Below are 19751 nucleotides of genomic sequence, written 5' to 3' on the forward strand. Positions count from 1 at the left end.
ACCCATTTGCCTTTGGACTTCCAGAAGCTTCCTTTTCTGCTCTTTATTCCATTTTTCATCTGAAACTGAGAATTATATAACACTGTTATTATTATAATTAGAATTCTCAAGAATTTCCAGCTGAGAATTTCCAGCACCTTATTGTGTAGAACATCAGCTCCTTGCTATAAAGAAGGAAGCAGAGAAAAGAAATTATGGGAAAAAATCAGTCTAGCCTTGGGAAGGTGATGAGCTGGTCTGGCAAAAACATTTCCTATTGCAGAAAGTTCTTGGGCCCTGTAAAGTGCCAGAAAGGCTGAGACTTTTGACTGTGTAAGTGACTGCTCCATTCCTATTACAATCATGTCTGTCACGTGATGGGCATTTGGTACACATTTGTGCACTGAATGAATGAGTGTCAGCAAATAAGTAACATCATCATGCATCAAAACAATGCCATGATGTGACAAGATCTTTGTTCTTGCAGAAGGTACGGTACGTTCTGGTGGGAAAAAAGGGATGTCCACTTAGGGTGCATGCTTTATTAACCGTAGAATGAAAACCATCACCTTACTGATGCCTTGAGCATGCAGAGACACTCCCTCTTACTGAGGCGGGAACAGGGAGATCCTGGCTCATGTCAAATAGGTGGGGGCCACATCAGGTAACTTGTTTGGGCATTAACTGCTTCTTGAGGGTTTGTCATTTTCAGGGTTAGGGTTTTGCAATTTACCCTGATGACACTACATATTACCGTATCTCATAAGTTTGAGTATTCAGACCAGTCATTGGTGTTGCACGCCTTTAATCCCAGCACTTGGGAGGCAGAGGCAGGCAGATCTCTGAGTTCCTGGCCAGCCTGGTCTATAGAGTGAGTTCCAGGATAGGCTCCAAAGCTACACTGAGAAACCCTGTCTCAAAAAACCAAAACAAACAAACAAACAAAAAAGGTTTTTTTGAGAACTCAGCTTTTTCCACTTGAGGATGAAGCTAAAAAAAAAAAAAACCCACAGTGATGAGGGCTGGAGAAACAACTCAGGTGTTAAGAGCACTGGCTGCTCTTGCAGAGGACTGGGGTTGAATTCCCAGCACCCACATAACAGATCCCAGCTGTCTACAACTCCAGTTCTGAGGAATCTGATGCCGTTTCTGGCGTCTGCTGGAACTACGCACACATTCATTCAGGGAAAACATCCATAGACATGAAATAAAAAGAAAGACAGCTTGCAAACATTGTGATAAGAATTTATCATAGTTTGGCAATGTTTTTCCCCTTCCTAGGGGACCGTTAGATAATGTATCATATTTAAAAATATACATTAACATAAGAAGCTCTCTGAGACGGGCTGCATCAAGAAAACTGGTGGGTTTTCCTAATCTGACTATGGAAGCTTCTCTTTTTCACTCTCCAAGAGGAACAACATGTTAGCATGTTTTATCCTAAGAGTCAGTGTTGGATATAATGTTTTCTGGGCCTTCCTGGGTCACGTGATCTCAAAATCTTACATCTACAGATTCATCAAATGTTTGTCACAGTGAAAAGATTGGATGTGGCCCTCTAGAGAAGCAATGAAAGATTGAGTAATTTTAAAGGAAAAAATTTACTCTATCACTAACCTTCATTTTTTTATCATGCTTACTTATTAGACAAATGTTGCTGCATATTTGAAACTAAGATCTAAAAAATGTTGCCACAGGTATCTAGAAGACATTTTTGGGGGCGGGGGACAGAAATCATTGAGATGGAGACCTTTCCTGTGTGGGGAGTGCTAATATGCAGGCACTCTTTCTTGAGTTTTTTATGTGTAAAAGAATTTTTTATTTTTATCCAGGCTATCTTAGATTCCTCTGGGATAATCAATTAGCTGTTATCCATCTAGCAGAAGGCTGCAGGCTTGGTTTTTGTAATTGTACTTAAATTTAGACTCAAATTTGTTGTGTGCCGTAAGTTAATTTTAGAAACTGGACAAAGTTGAGTCTTTAGACATTATATTTTCTTTCTAAGGAAGTACACTCAAGGTTGTACTTAAATAACATTCTGCATGATAATCTAGGAGAGGGCTCCTTTCCGTGGGTAGTTACCTTTATCTCCTGAGCAGACTGTGATCCGTAAACAGAATGGGAGGAAGGAGAGATGGATAGAGGATGTCGTGTGTGTGTGTGTGTGTGTGTGTGTGTGTGTGCACCCATGTGCACACGCAAATCTTTTTGATTGCATGTGAAATGTAGAATTGAAATGAGCCTGTCTGGTTTTAATTTTTTTCTTTATGGGCTATGATGTTCAAGTGAAGACCCATGCTTAAAAAAAAATTAAAACCAGGGAACTCTAAACTTTGTCAGAAGTTTCACATGCAATCAGATAGAATTGAAGTTAAGTGACTCTCTCTTCCACTATTGTCACTTGATGATGGCAGTGGTTCAAAAATTCTTTTTTAGTCGAATGCTTTGCAAGCAAGAAAATGCTTTCAGGATCAAGACATGCTTTAAATATTTCTCTAAACCCTCAACTTCATGGTCCATGTTAACATGAACATCATTGCTCCCAGTGTTTGCATTATGTTCTGAGGACCTGATAAAGCATTTTCTAGTTCTTTCGGGTTTTTGACCAACGCTGATCAAATGACAGCTGTATATGAGTGCAGCGATTAAAAATTTACAACGTACAAGTCAACACAGATGTGCAAAAGGTGTTTTTTTAAAAATCTCTCAATCATTCAACATTGTTAACCATGGTCTCTTTAGGATGAATGAAAGGATAAACCCCTCCATTGTCTCCTCTCAGGAAAATCATGCCTCTGCACTGAGGAGGCTTTACTATGGTGGTTAGAATTTTCAGTCGTTTTAATTAGCCTTAGGTTCCATACAGCTGATACTGGCCTCTGACTGTGCATTTACTCCTATCAGCTTACAGTCGGAAACACAAAACCCTCTCACATTTCCCTCCTTAGTTTTACAATTACTTCATTTCTCAGATCCCAAAGTCCTACTCTTTTGAATTGGAATCTACACTTTTTCCTGTTTGGTGAAGTGGTGACTTCATAAAATTAGCTGATACAATTATAAGTACCCCACCTGCATGGTTTTTAGCAGGATGGAATCCTACGGCGGTGGCTACACACATTTAATCCCACCCCGTCTGTCAGTCAGCTGCCTAGATGGCGTTTTCTTCCCTGGCACTCTTGACCTTGCGATTTGATTTCCACGAATATTTGTGCTCCCCACACACCAGCGACGACTAGATACGGTCAGACTGGATGAGAAAAGTTTAGAGTGTGATGGTCCTGTGTGTTCACTCCCTTCACACAGAGCTCTGCACATGCCTTCCCTAAAGACTTTAGGCTGTGCTGCTTAGGAGGCGGGAACTTTCCCCGGTATGTTCTGAATTTCTCAATGCTCATCTCAAGTCTCAACTCACTGCAGATATTTAATAAATGGTTGTAAAAAAAAGTATGAACCAATATGAAGCCCATCAGTTTATATCCTGCAGAATTTGTAATGTTTCTAGGAATGTAGACGCAATGCGAGTGTTGGAGCATAATTGCATGATTGCACCATTGCTGTATTTGCTTGTGTGGATACTGTCTTGCAGAGGGCACTGGCAGAGATGAGGCTAACAGGGAGAGTGGGACAGAAAACTGTCCTGAAATGCCTTCGGAGTTGTCTAGTCATTCCACCAGTATAGAAACTGGAGGCCAATTTCATCATTATGGTGCTATGGCAGTAAAATACATGGCACTGTTTAATTCAAGAAACATATTTCTTTACGTTGTGTTATGTGCTTTTAGGGCTTGGAGCACAGATGAAATTAAACTGTTTGGTGTAAAAATTAAGGCCGTTTAAAAGAAAAAAAACCAGTTGGATGTACTAATTCTGTGCTTCCTTTACTTAAGGATGTTCCCTGCCACCACCTACAGGACTGCCCCAAAGAGTGAGAGGTGACACTGTTTCCCAGGGTAAACGCCTTGTTGAAAATGGCCAGAGGGGTTTGTCCTCTATACTCATGCTGCATTCATCACCAAACATATCTACTGAGTATCCTCTTAAACATGACTTGAGGTTGGGCATGGTGGTCTGGGTTTAAGTGGGATGCCATTAAGCCAGCAAGCAAATCAGCACAGTCTGCACACCTCATGTCTCGAGAATTTGGCCACATGAATACTTTCTTAGAGACATTCCGGGTGTACACCGTCTAAAAGGTGGCCCACGAGAGCGCCCCTAGAAACAAGTGGTAGTGTTAGAAGAATCTGTATTATGATGTGTACAGAGTAGTCACGTTTCTTGGCTTCAAGGCTTGCCCTTTGCAGGTGTACATTGTTGCTCTTGCCACTTTGCATTCAGGCTTTCTGCTTGCATTCAAGTTACCTGTCTCTGTCACTCATGTATGACCTTCACATAGTCTTCTCTGCATGCTCTGGTCCTCTCCTCCATGTGTTTGGAGCATCCTTGAGACATCAGCGCTGCTAGCTTCCTCTCCATCTCCAGGGCTCGGCCCAAACTTCACCGTAGTGAGACACCCCGCCCCACCTAGTCCTTTAAGATGACTTTCTTTCACTAGTCTTGTGTGTTCCTGGCCCTGCTCCATGCTGCTGTTTTCATTCTCACATGTTTTCCACCTTCTAAAGGACCTCATAGTAGCCGTCTTTGCTCTTGTGTTCTGTGTATCTTATCTCTGCCAGAACGGAGCTCCAAGACCGGAGGTCTCCTTTTGTTTTCGGCTCTGTGCTAAGTACACAGAACAGTGACACACTATGTAGTACCTACATGCTACCTACAAAATGACAGCTGAAGCAATCGGTGGATACATAGTTTGGCTAGCTAGTACTTCACACTCTGTAGCTGACACAATGTTTTCGCTTACTCGGAAGAGAAAGTAGTCTTGGATTAGTGCTCTCAAGGAAAGGAGTGCAGACCTGGTTTTGTGGAAGCCTGAGGCTTGAAGCCACACCCTGGTGCCTTGGGTTAGTAACAGTGTCAGGGATGTTTCTCTTGCTTACTCTGAGGGAACAGTTAGAAGGAAAGATGCTTCTAAAAAGAGGGACTTTGCCCCTCGGAACTTGCAACTTTGTTCTCAAGGCCTATATTGGCTTACTAGAGTTGTGAAAAAGAAGAGTACAAATAAACTAACAAAAGTTGTTTGTAGTATATATTTACATTTACTCTCAAAGCCGTCTAGATTTAGCTGTACAGTCTTCCACTTAGAAAGTCTAACACTACTAAGCCTGAAATAAAATAGTTGTTCAACATGACAGACTAATGTATACTTGGAAATTAAAGTTTATTATATTAAATTAAAAATTAACATGTGCTTTAATTTCAGGCCATCAGTCAACACAGTGGCAAGATATTTCTACAAGAATTTCACTGGTTTAACTTAATGGAGTTCAATCAAAACAAGATCCATATCTCTCATTTATTATTTTGGGAAAATAGTTAATATTTTCATTTTTCCCCCTAGTTCTAGAGCAGAAATTAAAGTTCTGAGATCCTTAGGTTTGGTTTTATTTTGAGTTTTCACACTGAACTATAAAATGTATGACTCAAGAGTGCCCTCAGCATTCGGGTAACAGAGCTGATCTACTTCCTAACAAGGGCGTTAAGGGGCATTTTGGGATTCTGTAGATGTGGCAAGAATCATGTATGAACTTGTCACTGGTCTTGTGCTGAAGGAGTAGACATCGGTGACACTGGGCATACATTGTTACTTTTTTATGCACTGTCATGACTACCACCCTCCTCCACTTATTGTCTTAACTTGTTAGTAAGGGATTTTTTTTAAAGCTGAATTTTTCTGGGTAATTTGAGAAGAAAATCATAGCACAGTTTTTTACTAGCAGAAATAGGCATGGGTTTATAGTCCAACACAGCATGTTTGAGTTGATATGTCCCTTAATAAGTTACGTTATAACCAACTCTGTGACCCTCGGTTTTTGTGTCTGTGAAATGGGCATGATTCTACCTCCTAGACTTACGTGTCTAGAAATGTGCATGAGTAGGGCAGAACTGAATGTTTAGTTCTGTTTTTTCCTCCCCCGTTTCCTATTTATTTTCATCTTAAAAGGATAACTTGTTAGAAAAACACTTTTCTGAGAAAATTATTATAGAAAGCAATTACTAGTCAATACCGAAGTGCACAGACACATATGAGCTGCTACCCTTTAAGCGGGATTTTTGGCATCAGTATCCTCCGTGACTTTGCACCTGGGGCCTGCTAAGTCCCAGTCTTTGCCATCCTACAGCTGCAGATCTAATGCAGCGCTCATTGAAGGTCAGTTAGAAGCAGGCAAAACCAGAATGCAAACTCTTTCTTTCAGAAGTGGGGCTGGGGACAAAGCCTTGGGATTCCAGGTGTGTCCCACCTCCAACTCTCAGAGAGTCAACTCTTGAGTCTATGTGAGAAGAGCTTCCTGTTGGAGTTCCAACACAATTCTTCCCTTCAGCAACATGGACGATGCCTTGGTATAAATAAAAAAAGACACTGAGCATATTCCAGATCTAACCTTCAAGATAGATCTGATCCACATAAAAATTACACTGTAGAGAATGGGTTATGATTAGATACGAAGGGGGTAATATTACTCCCTCAGATGTACCATGTTGCATATGTACATATGCCGACACTCGTGCCTTCAAAGTAATGCTATTAAACCTTTGAAGAAAGGGATACCTCTCTCCGTAGCATGCTTCTAAGCCAATTCAGAAGTCATTGAACAGATGTCGTATAACACTAATGCTAAATTACTCTGTGTAATAAGAAAATTACAGTACCTAAGTGAAGATAGTAAAGGGAAACCACCCAACGAATTACTCTCAAATTTCAAAATGAAATGATGTCTGTAGAAACAACAGTGGTACCATGTGACTTTAGAAAAGTCTGGTAGGGGCCAGAGCACTCAGGGACAGAAGGGAAGCTTTTCTCTGTACCCACCAAACTTTTGTTGTGCTAGAAGAATTAATACATTCATACAGATATCAGCTGTCCAAGAAGTACATGACAATTATTGCACTGTGAGGCAAGACTTTTATTAAACTCTGGCTTCTCATTGAGTTGTTTAATACAGAAATCACAAAAACCATTTCTGGTGTGTCTGTATATCTTCTTTTTGCTATTAGGCAAATTATTTGGCCTAATTATTTGGAGATCACAGTATGGCCAAAGAATAAAAATGTACACTTTAAATAATCAGCAGCATTTTCTCAGTGAGTAAACCCCACTTACAGCTAGGAAACAACATTTATATTTAAGGTTGAGAAGCCAGGATGTAAGAAAATTTTGCTAATCTGGAAGATGACCTTTAGGTGCACCAAAACCAAGTAATTTGTAGGCTGTGACATAGGGCGAATTCCTCCAAAATTTGTGTGAATACTGCTTCCGTGGTTCTTGAAAGACAAACAAAGCAAGCTGGAACGAAAGCTTTGCCCTCTTCCAAATAAGATGGGGACTCTAACAAAAGAGTGCAGCGCGTCCCTTTCAAAGTTCACCCTTAAAACCGGGTCTCTGTGGCACAGCTAATGAGATGGCTCATGGCAGAAAACAATCTGGTTTTAAGAATGTTTAGATCAAAAGTAATTTCTAATCTATGAAATAAGGCCTCTTCAATACCCTTCATTCACCAGTGAAGCTTTTATGTTTGTATTATTTACTTCAATCAGATGTTTTCAATTGTACCTCCCCCCCTCACAAATACATGACATGGTTCATCAATACTGACCAACAGTCTTATTCTTTTCCTTCAGAAAAGAGATGTTTGAGAGAGGTAGAATGAAAAAGAGAGAGAGAGAGAAACATCTTTGCCTAAGTGATTTGCAAGCATCTGTGCTTGAAGCTACTTTTTATGAACACTCCTTGGTAAATGACTCAAGGTAAAAAAGCAGAAAAGCATCCAATGTTAGGAAATTGCAATCCAATACCATGTAATTTAAACCTGCGGTTGCTTCTCTTGTACTAAATGACATACAGATGGCTAGCTTAGCTCTCGCAACTTTGGGAACACAATTGGTCTTTTTATATGAATGAACATATAGTAACCCAAAATATTTTGGATGGATTTGCTTAATTCTAATTGTTCAGATCTTAATTATCAAGCCCATTGGAACTAATAATTTTAACCATGATAATTTGTCACATTACGTTTTAATTAATGAACTTCTTGACAAAATTAGCAATGATACCCTCCTAACAAAAAATAAATAAAAGCAAAATATTGTTTTTAAGAAGTCTGGAGGGAGGTAAATAGAATTTCACCCATCTCAGGACACCAACTATTTGAGAAATAGCCCTTCTGTATTCAAGTTGAACAGACTAACAAGGGAGACATTTTTGTCTATGCCTTGGACAGTAATAGGGTTTGTCACAGGGTTGTTCCATACCAGGATGAGCCTGGCGTTAACTGGGGTTCAGGGAGATGGGAGGCCTTCAATGCCATTCCCAATGTGTCTGTTGCTCCTGGGTCTCTTTCTGGACCAACACAGGATCCGGAAGGCCAGCAGAAGTGGAGTCTGGGTTCTGCAGGCCTAACCAAGGTTATCTTTGCTCTTTCTCCCAGCTCTCTGTTTTCTGGTGGAGAATGAGCCATCTGTCTAGGCGGCCCCAGTTCTGGAAGCTGATAGCCCTTCTTCAACCCCACAATCAGGGTAACTGGTTTACCTTGATCTGTGCTGGGTTTAATTCGGTAATCTCATATTCTACATTAGGTACCTTATAAGTAAACAGTGGGAAGCAATCCCAGTTCTAAATCAAAAGATGTTGAAGTTAGTGGTCAGAACACTAAGAAGGCTAACTTCAAAACACGGTAGAAAAACTTTGCATGGAGGGCTATCTGCAAGTTCCTTTCCCACTGTAGTGGGTGGCAAAGAAAAGTCATTTTACTGCACTGAGTCATGGCAGTTCTGTCTCAGAGTTCTATTTCTTTTCAGTTGTTTGCTCGAGTAAAATAAAATACTACACATAAATAGGTGCTGTCTGAACGTTTTACTGCAGTCTGCATACATTGAAATAAAACTACCCTTGCAGTCACATTAGAATCATTTCATCCTTCAGATACCTGAGATCAGTGAACTTCCAGCTGAACTGCAGAAAGGGTAGCATGAGCCTAGAAATGAAGTCACACTCACCCTTCCCTTTGTCTGTGTCTTTTCTTTCTTCCTGCTCCCTCTCCTCTGGAATTCTCGAATCTGCCTTAGTATACATAAATGCTTTCTCCTGAAGTCTACTGAAAGGTTCTTGCTAATATGGTGGTAAGATAGGGTCTTTAGAAAAACATGCGTTGTAAGACTTAGAACCTGATAGACTCACAGAAAACAGTTCCTACTATAGAATCTCTCTCTCTCTCTCTCTCTCTGTCTCTCTCTCTCTCTATCTATCTTAAGGATTCTCAGAAAAATAAATAGGATGGCAATTAAGTAATCTTAGATGAAAATGGAATGGTGATGGCTTCAAGCTATTCTACCAATTTGCAAAATTATTGAATGGGCCTTTGTATGCCCATTCTCAGATATATGTGTACATATAAGTAGTGAATACTTACAAATACATGCACAATATTGGATTCATCTTTTAAAAAAGTAGTTTCAGGGTATCATATCAGGTGGCATATAGGATGTACCACCATCCTGGAAACAATGCCCAGTGAGTTTTTAGTATCACATTCATTCATTTTGAACTTGGAGACCAGCTGCAGCTCAGGTAAGATTTTGTAGTCTGTTAGGGACTGGTTTGGCCATTGACAAGTGACCCTAGAGGTTCCACTGTGGCGACCAGCCAAAGCAATTATTTAGGATTCAGGCTAAAAAGGCTCTTTCTCCCATGTCCTCTCTTTCCAGGGTCATGCAGGGATAAAAAGAACTGTAAGGTGGTCTTTTCCCAGCAGGAACTGAGGAAGCGGCTGACACCTCTACAATACCATGTCACTCAGGAGAAAGGAACAGAAAGGTAATGTATGCTATAATAAAAAGCCAGTGAGCGAGGACTGCCTTGCTCTCTCCTCCTTGGAGTCATCTTCCTTGCTAGTTAATTTAAAGAATCCTATAAGGCTAAGCCCGCAAATGACTGTTTTTGAAAAGGTTGGAAATGGGACATTGTTTAGGTTAAGGCTGACTTTTATTTCTGCTTTCCTTCGCTCAATGAACGTTCTATCTTATATAAAGTCACGGGGCTTTTGTTAAGGGCCTGTTTTTAGTTTATAACAAAATGTGTGGAAGTAATAGCGATTTAGGTACTAGGTTTTTCTTTTCTTTCTTTTCTTTTTTTTTTTTAAGACATCACAGCAAGGAAAACCGTGAGGGACATGGAGCTGTGCCAGGATACTGGCATTTGTGAAGGTGGCCATTGTAAGCATAGACATTTTGGCTGTAAAAAGAAGGTAGCATAATTTAGTTCCTTTCTACCCCACTCCAATTTCTTTTTGAAGCACATGTGGAGAAAGTATTTATTGGCTCATTTGTGGTTGGAATGTCAAAAATTTTCAATAACTGCCCTCACATGGCTTTGGTCCTTGGAAGTTCGCCCTACATCCTGGAAGAAAAAAAGAGAGAGAGAGAGAGTTTGTTCACTTCCAAGACTGTTTGTAGTGATTAAAGTCTTTCTCAGCTGATTCCAGCTAAAAAGTAACTTGCCAAAGCCCAATGATTTTGTTGTCTAATGTATACCGTGGAGCTTGGCATGAAGTTGTAAATGTATCTCCGATCCAGATTTATTAATGATGTAACTTAGTGTTTTCATTCATGAGCTGAAAGAGCTCTTTCCCACACAGGGGATCCTTGTTAATAGGCAGCACGCTCTTCCTGTCACAGAATCTACTATTTGCTGAATTGACTGAGCGGGGAATCTGACAAAGCGTGCCCTGGCTGTCCGCTGGAGTCAGTGTGGGCTGGATTCTCAGCTCGGAGGACTTCGGCCTGCCCTGTTGTGTGCATGGCTAGCAAAAATGATTTAATGCGCACAAACAACCAGAGATTAGGTCATTCTTAAAAATTCTGTTTATAAAAAAAATTGGACCTCGTAAAGAGGGTGAAAGGATAATAAAAACAAGCTGCAGAGTACACAGACTTTTTGTTGGGCTACCACAGCTGATTTGTATTAGCCGAATGACCTCCTCGCCTTTAAGATTGCTAACTTAGAAAAATATTCCCTTAAAGCTGCAATATTCGTTTTCAAACTGAAAAGTCAGACTCCTTCCACTTGGACCCTGCAGAATTTTCTGGTCCCCTCTTGCATAGTGTGGAGTAGCAGAAGTCTTATGTAATAATGTTCTTTATGTGACTCAAACAACAGCCCTTTTCTCCTCTTTAATTTGAAAAATATTCTAAGTATTACATACTAGATGGCTTGATATTTTTACTTAACCTGTACTAGTTTTGGAGTAGTTATATGCACATTTTATTATAGATACATATATTTGAAGTATATTAGTATGATTCAGCTTTCCATATGTTTGGTCTGTTCTCATTTTAGGGCAGAAACCCTGGAAAGATTTCCTAGAGAAATATATTTTAAGCCAACATGTTCTGTAAGAAGTAATACTAGCTTTGCTAATATCTTTTGACGATCTGTTTATTTTTTTATCAGTGCCTTTGAAGGGGAATTCACACACCACAAAGATCCTGGAATATATAAATGTGTTGTCTGTGGGACTCCATTGTTCAAGTAAGTGTACTGAAAGCTGGTAGGTATGTCTGGGCCATGTGACAGTGGACTCCTTGCTGCTCATTTACTTCTGACTCTTTCCTTTGATGATGTTGTTTCTGCCTTTTTCTGTTATAAACATATAATATGAGTGTGAGTGCGCGCGTGCGTGTGTGTGTGTGTATGTGTGTGTGTATCTGTCTGTCTACTCCCTGAAAACAAGACTAATTACAAGCTTTCCTGGTTAATCACTTTATGACAGACTAGGTAATTTTGTACTGTTTAGACATTAAAAAAAAAAACACCCAGCATTAACTTCGCCCCACCTTAACAACCATTGGCCTTAGCAGAAGTATGAAGGAAAATTTGGTGAGCAGAGATCTGTTTGTGTATTTACTGGTTTTTCTACCTTCAAGTGATACCCTTAAATCCCTTTATGGACCATTTTGCAAGTCACTCATGCACACCCTTCAGATTAAAACATATTCATCAAGAAGTCTATTTATACTTCCACAATGAAGGGATATGCCTGTATTTAAAGTAAACATGAGGCATACAACTGATTTTTTTTATGTATAGGTAACAATATTGTATACTTGAGGTTAACATTATTTTTGCATTGGTCTAAAAATCACCTTAAAAAATTCCAGCAGCTCACAATAATGTAGGCACCACATAAACTTTTTGGCCAAGATAGTTAATTCTTGGTCTGGATAGGATAATCTTACTCAATGAAGGATAATCTTTACCAAAGAAGTTTAGCTGGGTGTGTGAAGTCCTAGAAGCCCTATCCAGAAGGCTTACCAGAGTGAGTGTTGTTTATCTAACACAGGATTACAAAGTTTCATAGGATATATGAGTAAATAAAAATCTGATAGCCGTGGCATGTGAAACACACTTTAATTTGCTCCATATTTCTCTCTTAAGACACTAGCGTTTACAGATATTTCTGAAATAACAGGAAAATGGTAGTTTCCCTAACATTTTTAAAGATTTTTTGAACTTTTCCCCAATTACATAAACCTTCCTGCATGTTAGTGTTGGTTGACAATCTGTTCTGAATTTTTACGTATTTTTTTCCCATGTTTAAAAAAAAAAAAAAACAAAAACCGACCCTTCAAATTGTCACCCATTTCCTCTCAGAAAACACACATCCTCGTATTTCAACACCTTTAGCTTATGTCATAATAGTTGACATAACACTTAAGATAGCTGCTGAGCCGTGCTAAACTGGTTAATACCCCAAATGGTAAATGCTGCCCACAGCCCCTTTGCTTTTTGTTTAAGATGCCCTCCCTCCCGCCCCCCCAATCGTGTGATTTCACTGAAGGACTCAGTTGAAGGAAAACTTGCTGTTTTAAATAAGAAACAGAGCCACTGTAAAAGGGCAGATTTAACCCTTGTGAGAGTTTGGATCACAAGCCCGGGAAGCAAGTCCCTTATTCGCGCATGAGAGCTGGTGTGAGTCATGGGCGCGGTCCAATGCAGCCCTGCATCCTTTCTTCGAGCATTCCTGTCAGCTCCATTTTTCTGAAAACTTGGAGAAATAGGGTCTGACTTTTCATTCACACATTTGCTGCTTTTCGATGCTCGCATGTCTCTTCTGGCTTCCTGTGCTTTCCTTGTTGGAGATGGAATAGTTTATTGGCCTTCTACAGTTGTCTTCTTGTTCAAAATGTGTACCCTGGGTGCCCATGAAGACTTCAGGGGCCACAGGACATGGGCCCTGTTTCTCTGGGAACATTTGCTGAAACTCAGGGGTCTGTGGCCTGCATCTTTTCCCCCGCCTGTCGTCTCTCTTGTGACCTCTGTCCTCTTACTCCCCCTGGAGTGGTACACTTTTCATCTGTACATTCCAAATATTGCTGGAATGTATTGTCCCCAGTTGCAGTCTTCAAGCATCAAGCAAAACAATAGTTCAAGGGTGTATTGTTTTTGAAGTCAAGCTCGCTGAGGGAGAACCACCACAACTACTACTAAAACAAACAAATAATACAGTGGTGAGAAAAATGGAAGACAGTATCCCAAAACTTCCGCCATGGGTCAGCAACCTCCCCTCACCGTCTGCTTTGTATGTCTTTCTGTGTATCCATTTTCCACCCAGGAACTTAAATGGGTAGCCATGAGAACACATATCAGTGTGTTTATTCGAACAATAGAAAAAAATGAGAGTTGAGGGTGGGGGGGCTTCGTTGTTTAAAAAAAATACCCAAACAAACAAACAACAACAACAACAAAAAAACCAAGTCTGATTTGGTTGATGGATATATTGCTAAAGACTGGGTTTTCAAATTAGTTCATGTGATTAATTTCTCCACTTGTGTATGATGGAAATATGGACGTCTGAGGTTTTGACAGAACACTGTAAGCATGTAAACAGAATACAAAACAACTGGAAACTCATCTTTTGGAGCTATGAAAAGATACCAGGGGGAAATTATCAATCAGCAAGTCCAGATTTAAAACTCACATAGTTGTTTGGACAAGAAAGTTTAAAGTATTGCAAGATACAGCATAGGGTTGGTATAAGGAGGAGTTTGCTAGTAAGAAGAAAAAGGAAATTAGGAAGAATACAGACATAGCAGGGATGGTTGTCATGATTACAGATAGCAGGGTGGTCATGAGTGCAGACAGCAGGGTGATCATGAATACAGACAGCAGGGTGATCATGAATACAGACAGCAGGGTGGTGATCATGAGTGCAGACAGCAGGGTGAACATGCATACAGACAGCAGGGTGGTCATGAGTGCAGACAACAGGGTGAACATGCATACAGACAGCAGGGTGATCATGAGTGCAGACAGCAGGGTGAACATGCATACAGACAGCAGGGTGGTCATGAGTGCAGACAACAGGGTGAACATGCATACAGACAGCAGGGTGATCATGAGTGCAGACAGCAGGGTGATCATGCATACAGACAGCAGGGTGATCATGAGTGCAGACAACAGGGTGAACATGCATACAGACAGCAGGGTGAACATGCATACAGACAGCAGGGTGATCATGCATACAGACAGCAGGGTGATCATGAGTGCAGACAGCAGGGTGAACATGCATACAGACAGCAGGGTGATCATGCATACAGACAGCAGGGTGGTCATGAGTGCAGACAACAGGGTGATCATGAGTGCAGACAACAGGGTGATCATGAGTGCAGACAGCAGGGTGGTGATCATGAGTGCAGACAGCAGCAATGGTGGTATGACCCCTCTGGCAGAAACAGAAAGGCCTAGGAAGGTTCTCCTCCTCGGCACCTCTTCTACTTCCTTTCTCTGTGGTTGAGAAGTAGATGGCCTGACTACCACGTGGCAGAGAGCGCATGGCTATGCCATGAGTGTAGTGTACTGGAAATACGAATTTGCACTGGAAATTTGCCTGTTGGGATCCTCTGGGAAACTGTCCTTTTGGGTGATGGGGAAAGCTGTTGGCAGAAGTAGTTGGGAGTGTTGGGGAAGCTGCTGGCTTTTCATTACTGCCCCTGAAAGCACACTGAAAGTGCCTGGCATTGTAGGAGTCTGGTGCCTGAGAAGCTACTCTTGTTACAGTGGTTGAACTCTTGGAACTTGAGTTTGCTAAAGAGTAATGCAGGAGAAGCTGCTTCCTCTGTGGGAATCAGGCCCTGGAGAAGCTGTGAATACAGAGGGAGCTTGTCATAGGAAGAACTATATACTAGACCTGGCACTGGAGCAGCTCTCCATGTTGCAAAAACTAGAAAAGGAGTTATTTCAATATTCTTTTCAGGAATCCTTGATCAAAACTTTGAGAACCACTCACCACAGGAGTGGATTGGTTGTATCACCACTAGGGATTCTCAAGGGGGCAGTTTGCTTCTTGCTTTGAACACAGAGTATGCAAAGCAATTGCTGAGTGAGGCGTGAGTGAATGGGGTTTTTCTTTTTCTTTTTTCTTTTTGAGAGGGAATGAGAGATGAAGAGAACAGACTAACTAGGAATACTCTGAGGAAACAGTAGGAGACATAAGTTATATACTGTAGCTGGAAATGTCTAAATGCTTCCCAAACTTCCATTTCTGTTATCCAGTCCATCCTTACAGTATGTGTATGGATGTATTTGTATAAGCTTATCTTTAAAACTTAGTGTGTGTGTGTGTGAGTGCACATGTCATTACTTGGATATGGAGTTTGGAGGACAACCTTGAGTGTTGGTCTTATCTTCTGTCTTGTTTGAGAGAGGTGTCTAGCTGTACATTGCTATGTATGCCAGATTAGCTGGCCCATAAGTTCCTGGATTCTCATGTCTCTGCCCCATTTCTCACAGGGATCCGGGGAGTACAGACTTGCACTATGGCATGTGGCTTTTACATGGGTCCTGGGAAGCTGAACCCAAGTCCTCACACTTGGGTACCCACTGTATCCACAGAGCTATTTCCCCAGTCCATAATTGCCTTTTACTTGAATGACCCACATATATTATACTTCCTTACAAAGATGCCTATTTAATTATTCTCATTTTATTCCCAAACCTGTACTGTAAAACATTTCCTCCTTTGAACAATAGGCTGCTTTCTTCCTCCCTCATTTATGGCCTTCTTATACACCAATGAGTAATTTATTCCACCGTTCATGTTTTCCTCACATTCCCAAATTTTACCAAGCTAGTTTATTTTTCATACGGTACTACTGACTTCCAGTTAGTAAATTTACTGACAGGAGCAAGAATGTTCTCACCTCTGGTTATTTGAACTTTTAAAATTTCATAAAGTGAATTTATTACACATCAGATAGACCAGAGAGAGAATTGGTAAAACAGTTAGATTCAGAAAATACTTTGGGCCATTTATATTGTGCTGACTCTTACATTGCCAGGTGCTATGGGATAAATCAAATAACGTCACAAATTTTGTTTTCACTGGCTATGGTTTTGTTGGGATACTGTGAAAAAAATGACAAACAATTCTGTGTCACAATGCTGCTGGTTGAAAGGTTTTCATATATAATTGGAGGGTATATGACTTTGTCAGGTTAGCAAGGGTTTTACTAAGGGGAGGGAGGAGGATAAAGAGGAAGCGAGGAGGAGAGAGGGAGAGAGAGGGGGGGAGGTGTGAGCTAGGCTTTTCTTTGGTGGAGGATCCTGACAGAATATTATTTGGAAAGAGGAGTTAGAGATAAGATCAAAGGGGTAGTTTTTCAAGAAAATGGGACCAATAGGAAGGGAGAGATGGACTGTGTTGGGAACAATGGGAGACACTGCTGAAGAAAAGGCTTTTAACCTACTTGGAATCCCAGCATGTTCTTCTCCATCAAAGTCTTTGCTTCCTCCTTCTAGAGTGAACGTGGTCCCCACATCTCTCTTCCTTAGCACATTCCATCACTGCAGTTATTGCTTTATTTTGGATTGTCTAAGTGTGTGCATGACTGTGCACACACTTGTGAGTATGTGTGTGTTTACCTTCCTTCTGCCAAGTTAATTTCACAGTGGAAAGACCACGCTCTAGTAATATATTTTTCTCTTAGCTCCAGGCATGTAATAATCACTGAATATTTATTGGTTGACCACATGCATGTCTCACTGTGGTCAGGTTGATTTTGGAGAAATTTTGAGTAAAGGAATAGCATGATGAGAAATGGAAGTCAGTCATAACAATGCTGATAAATCGCAGCGTTATCTTTGTGCAGTCATCTCCTGGTGCATTTGTGACTTCGAAGACCCACACTGAATACTCACTATTCTGTAAACACAGCAGTCCTCCACTGAGAAGCTCATTTTGTAATGCAGGCTCATCAACGAGAACAATAACGCTACCAAAATAATCTCTAATGCTTACACAGCCCTCAGTACTTCATATGAAAATCACGCCATCTACAGCTACCCATTTCATAGATAAGAGAGCTAACTAAGTAAGGAAAACCTGTGAGGATCACAGTTAACATGTGAGTGTATTTTAAATGGTCATGTTAAATTTAAAGGGAACAAAGTTTAAAGAATTACAGAGTCTAATGCTTTAGATTTTATTTTGGCCAGTCAGGCTTGGCTATTTTAACCAACATCACTAGACCAAATGGAGCACACATACTTTCATTTTTTGTAAAATCTGCTGTTGGAGCACTCGAGGACTTCCATAGAAAACTGGAGATCATATCTATTTAGGAAAAAGGACGTGCTCTGTTGTGACTGATTGTCAAGAAGGACTGCTTGAAAGACCCTTGGAGCCACTCCAGAAAGATGTACTACATGTGCGAGGAGTCAGTAGCCAGCCAACCCCTAGGAGTCAGAGCTGGGCTGACTGGGTAGGACTGCAGCAATAGAAGCATATTATGTTCTCATGTTGATTTCTCATATCCTTTTTCTCAAGTAGCTGTAGTTCACATTTATCCCATCTTTAAATTTTTTTCTTGTGTTTCTGAGAAGACTGATGTCAACTAACACGAGTAATTCTAAATGGCTTCTCTGTGTTTCCATCTTCATGGAGGAGGCAGCTAGGGACTGCCCGAAAGCAACTCATAGGATATGTAGTATGCCAGCCCAGATATGTGAGCTCAGATTCATTCTCCATAAACTGGGGAAAGTGAAGCTAAACAGGGTAAAAACTCAATGCACAAACATGCCTAGTGTATTCTAGTTACTAAAATAATGTTAAATGTAGGTGGCTTGAACGAGTTTAGGGGCATATATACCTTCAGAACAGTCTAAAGGTAGGGGTATGTTCATCACAGCAGTCTAAAGGGGTCTGTGAAATGCAAGAATGTAGAGCTTGTCAGAGCGGGTCTATCTGTGAAGAGCAGATGCGGGTGTGACGAGTCACTGCTTCAACCCGCGCGGCCACCATTCGAGCGGAACTCTGGTGCCAAGCCGTGTGCACACACTATATTTCACAAGAGCCCCCACCCCCTGTGCTATTTTATTCTAGGCCCCCAGAAAATCGGAGCCGTTTTTCAGCCCTTTAAGAACATAAGTTCTTTCATTAAGAGTACTCCAGTCCAGTGCCACACATGGTCGACTGGTGGCTTCTGCTCCCCACACACTCCTCCACTCAGCACTCCAGGAGACTTTCAATATGACCCCTTCGCCCTCAGACACAACTTGGATCCTGTGTGGCCGGGAGCATGGAGCAAGTCAGAAGACGGGGTTGACTGTCGTTCTCTTCTGTTGAGAGCTTGCTTCCTAGGGTCTTCACCATCTCAGCCACCGGAGAGTTCCAGGGGCAACATGAGTTTCTTTTCAAGAGTGCTTCTTCGTGGGATTCTGCTGGAAATCGGTTGTAATTCTAGAAAAGTGCTAGCCACTACAGAAGCGCGTTTAACTTTGAAGTTTTATAGAACTGACTTGCCCATCGCTGTAATCTGCATCCTCCAAAGCCTTGCAGCTAGGTGAAGGAGGTGCCGAGTGGCGACTTCACACAAAGCTTCGTGTTTTCGACGAGAACATAGAAGTGACTTCCTGAATCCCGCTGACCCTTCATGCCTTCCTCTCACACACCGTGACCCGCAGGAGTAGTGTTTGTAGCAGGAGTCGCTGTATACCTTTGTCTTATTGGAAAGCTCTGGATGGGACCACAGATGGGTTGGGAGAAAGTGACTTTCTTGGGCTACTGGGAAGGATGGGGAGTAAAAGCCACCACTAGTACCTGACCTTGAAACCACTGTGGGCAGAGGAGAGCACATTATTCAGAAGATGGAGAAAAACCGTATTTTAGAAACTACAAAACTATAGCAAGACATAATTCAAGGTACAGTGACATATAAAATAACTGCATTTTTTCTTTTTAAAAGTTATATACGTAAATATACAAAAAAGCTTGAAACTATAGTACACACAAAATGTCAAGATACATGAAGGTGTGTGTGTGTGTGTGAGACGTCCACATGCGCACTGTGAAGAGAGGAATATGGAGGAAGCCATTTTACCTAGTATTAATATAATTATAATATTAATTTCCACATGTAGGTAGGAATGGCCTATATTTATCTCAATAAATTATAGTGTTTAGGATAAGTGTGAGAATAATACAAATGCAGATTTATCTTGGATAAGTGCGGACCAGACAATTAATACTTACCATTCTGCCTTGTGGGCTTTGAAATCATGTGGCTCCTGAAAGCAATATGTATAAGCTCAGGTAAGTACTTGGGAGGTAATCCACCAATTAGCTGTTCTTGAAACAAACAGTTCTAGTTTTATATTTTTCACT

The 19751-nt window shown here is 40.9% G+C and overlaps 1 protein-coding gene across 1 annotated transcript in view; it reads left to right on the forward strand.

Annotated features, from left to right (window-relative positions):
- Positions 1-19751, forward strand: part of Msrb3 (methionine sulfoxide reductase B3) — a 114293-nt gene that overhangs the window by 31441 nt on the left and 63101 nt on the right. Inside the window, exons 3-4 of the mRNA XM_005081520.4 lie at positions 9799-9907; positions 11543-11620. Of these exons, the coding sequence (XP_005081577.4) occupies positions 9799-9907; positions 11543-11620 (187 nt within the window). The remainder of the gene's footprint in view (positions 1-9798; positions 9908-11542; positions 11621-19751) is intronic.

This window comes from Mesocricetus auratus, unplaced genomic scaffold, assembly GCF_017639785.1.
Source record: "Mesocricetus auratus isolate SY011 unplaced genomic scaffold, BCM_Maur_2.0 Super-Scaffold_100011, whole genome shotgun sequence".
Taxonomy (NCBI): Eukaryota; Metazoa; Chordata; class Mammalia; order Rodentia; family Cricetidae; genus Mesocricetus; species Mesocricetus auratus.